General features: G+C 31.1%; 1 protein-coding gene across 1 annotated transcript; it reads left to right on the top strand.

The window, feature by feature from the left end:
- Positions 1–234: 234 nt before the first annotated feature.
- On the top strand, positions 235–2915 carry LOAG_04686 (replication factor C; the record flags this gene model as incomplete). The annotated part of the gene is made up of 7 exons (XM_003140223.2): positions 235–326; positions 588–666; positions 894–1052; positions 1308–1376; positions 1734–1927; positions 2318–2426; positions 2679–2915. Exons 1-7 carry the CDS (start codon positions 247–249, stop codon positions 2913–2915), a joined length of 927 nt encoding a protein of 308 aa, XP_003140271.1. The 5' UTR covers positions 235–246.
- Between the last annotated feature and the right edge of the window lie 366 nt (positions 2916–3281).

Here is a 3281-nt window from a genome sequence, read left to right on the forward strand (position 1 = left end):
GGTCGTTATATATCACATTCGACACTCTAAATGTTTTCCGATGAGATTTCTTTTTATAGCCTCACGGAGGATTGTTGGTTATAGTTAGGTATTGGATTTGGATATTTAAAAGAACGGGAAGAGTAATATGAGCTCATTATTTATATATATTTTTTGCAGTGGTTTTGATTCGCTCATTGCAATTCACTAATGTATAATGTTTATGAACTTGTGGACAGTTTTAGATTTACACTACACAATTCCAAAATGGATGCCTTTTTAAATCAATCAAAAAAGCAGGATAATGCTTCGACAACATTAATGGAAATTCCTTGGGTTGAGAAATAGTATGTTCCGAGTGTTATCTGTTACTAAAGTTGTCATATTACTAAATTCCAATCCAGGAATAATTCAATAAATCCATGTCCCGGGTGTTCCTTTTCCTTTCTTTATTCATTTTGCATCCGCCGAATGTTTCATTTAACTTAGTCTGGAGTATTTTTCGTTATCTAAAATTTTATTTTATTTTTTTTCTTGTTTTATTTTGTTTTATTTTATTTGTTATAATTGATCAAAATTCTCGAGCTTATGCTGCTTGCTTATTTCAGTCGTCCACGGAAAGTTGAGGAAGTAGCTTTTCAAAATGAAGTTGTATCGGTGCTGAAAAAAGTCTTGGAAGGAGCTGATGTAAGCTTTTCTTGCAATTCACCACATTTTACAGTTAGTTCATTTAGCATAAGTTCTTTTAATAATAACTATAAAGTGTAAAATGTTAGGAACCATTATTGCAATGATAAAACTAGAAATTAGAGAAAGAACCAAATAGGATTTTAATAAATCTTTTTTCTTAGTATATACAGTGTATCATTATAATAAATTTTTTTTGCATACAATTATTACTTAGTATTTTTCAGTTACCAAATTTATTATTTTATGGACCGCCAGGAACTGGTAAAACATCAGCAGCTATTGCATTGTGCCGACAATTATTCCGTAATACCGAAACATATCATGATCGAGTTATGGAAATGAACGCATCCGATGAACGAGGCATTAACATCGTTCGCAACAAAGTTTGTTTTCTTTCCTTTGATTTTATTCATTCATTTTGTAAATGCCGTTCCAAATAAGATTTGAAAATTTTTAAGCCAAATTCATTTCATAAATTTAAGCCCAAAGTTAAACAGGATGGTATAATTTGCCGATCGTTATGTTAAGTCTCTTTTGTGGATGCTGATATCTTTTAGTCATTTAATTATTTGCATGATCTAAATTGCGCTACCGGATAGCTTTTGCACCAATGATTTATTCGCAATTTTCGTTTCCAGATAAAAGAATTTGCTCGACGAGCTGTTTCATCACACTTACCAGATGGAAGTCCTGTTGTGGGTTTAAAGGTTTCTGCTATTTTTTAACATAAGTTTTTAATTTCAAATGTAGTATATAATTTGTCTTCCTAATATAAAGAAAATGGAATTCTATGTGATTATCTGTTTATTATCGTGAAGATTTCATATGCTAGCTTAATATATCATGAATAGAAGGATTGCGTTTAACATGACTCAGCCTTACCTGTTGTCAACCTACTTGAAGCGTTCAGTAAAGAATTACATATCTCTTTCACTCTTTCAAAAATATTCGATGATGAACCAATGAAAAAGCTATAATCCGAAGCTCTTTGATTCTTCCCTACATGTACTTTTCCAGTAAGTTAAAATTTAAATTTAAAAATGTTCAATGAATCTTTTGATTAGGTAATTATACTGGATGAAGCAGATGCAATGACTACTCCTGCCCAAGCGGCTTTACGACGAACGATGGAAAAAGAATCACGCACTACTCGTTTCTTCCTCATATGTAATTATATCACTAGAATAATAGATCCACTCACTTCTCGTTGTGCCAAATTTCGGTTCAAATCGATTTCATCGGAAAGTCAGGGAAAAAGGTTGCAAGTATTTTTTTTTTTGTTTTCTATATCATAAAGATATTCCATAATTTTACTGTTTTTACATAATCGTCATATTTTATGTTCACTTATTGCACTATTTATTGTTGCTAACTGTGATTAAAATGCAGTATCGAAATATTTCAAATATAAGATGGATTTATTTGGGTTTTCATTTAATTTTACAGTGAACATTTCTTATTCCCAATTAATTACCATGTATTATAAATTTATCAAGGAAAATTGGACGATTAGAAATGATGAAATTTCCTGGTTCATTATCTTTTTCGTAATTGAATTCAGCTCGTATAAGTGGTATTAATGATAGTGATACGTTGGGACAAATTCACTGCATTAAAGTTAAATAAAGAATATATTAAAATATTGCAGACTTGAATGGATTTGCCAAAATGAGAACATTGAGTTTGATCCGCTGGCGATCGATGAATTAATCGAATTATGTGATGGTGATATGCGAAAAAGTGTCACCGCATTACAGGTTAGGTTAATCCTAGTCTTACTGATAACAATTATTTATTGGTATCCATTTTATAAAATATGTCGATCTGAATAAATCTCACGAGACAGCTATTCTTTTGCACAACGATTTAGGCAAAGGAGAAAAATGAAACTTTGAAGTGGAAAAGGAAGATTTCAAATAAATGTGGGGTTTTTCGAAGTAAATTGATTAATTATTGAAAGACTTTATTGTTCTAACTTTCGAATTGAGAATTTTTTTTTCTTGTTGCAGACAATATCATCGTGTCATAAAAAATTACTTCCAAGTGATGTACGACAATTTCTTGGAGCTATACCGGATGATGTGGTAGAGCGATTCTTAACTGCATGTAGATCTTGTAATCATGATCAGTTGTATGCATGCGTAGAAAGTATCAGGCGAGAAGGATATGGCGTTTATCAGTTGCTGAAACAATTTTTCTACATATGCTTACATCTCGAAGACCTTACCGATTTAAAAAAGCTATGATATGCGGAAAAATTGGATTAAGTTTTATTTCTCTTTCTTTCTCTTCCTTATTGATAAGCTCATAAATTTGTTAAAATAGCAACGATAGTGTAGAGCAACTTTTTTAGTGTTTGAAGACGATAACAGAGTCTAACAGTCCTTTGAAACTTTGTGTCATCAAATGATTCATTTAGTAAATTATTGTTTTTTAGTGACTTTTTTTTTTTTAATAAAAGATCAGTTATATATGGAAGGTTATATACCATTCCTTCGAGACATAACCGCCCACGGTATTTGACCCTGAATGATCCTTTAAAAAGAAATTTTTTTTTTCGGTCGTTAGACAGTTCCATTCAGTGTATCCATTTGTCAAACTACTGGTTAGTG

Source organism: Loa loa (assembly GCF_000183805.2).
Source record: "Loa loa unplaced genomic scaffold supercont3.467, whole genome shotgun sequence".
NCBI classification, from domain to species: Eukaryota; Metazoa; Nematoda; class Chromadorea; order Rhabditida; family Onchocercidae; genus Loa; species Loa loa.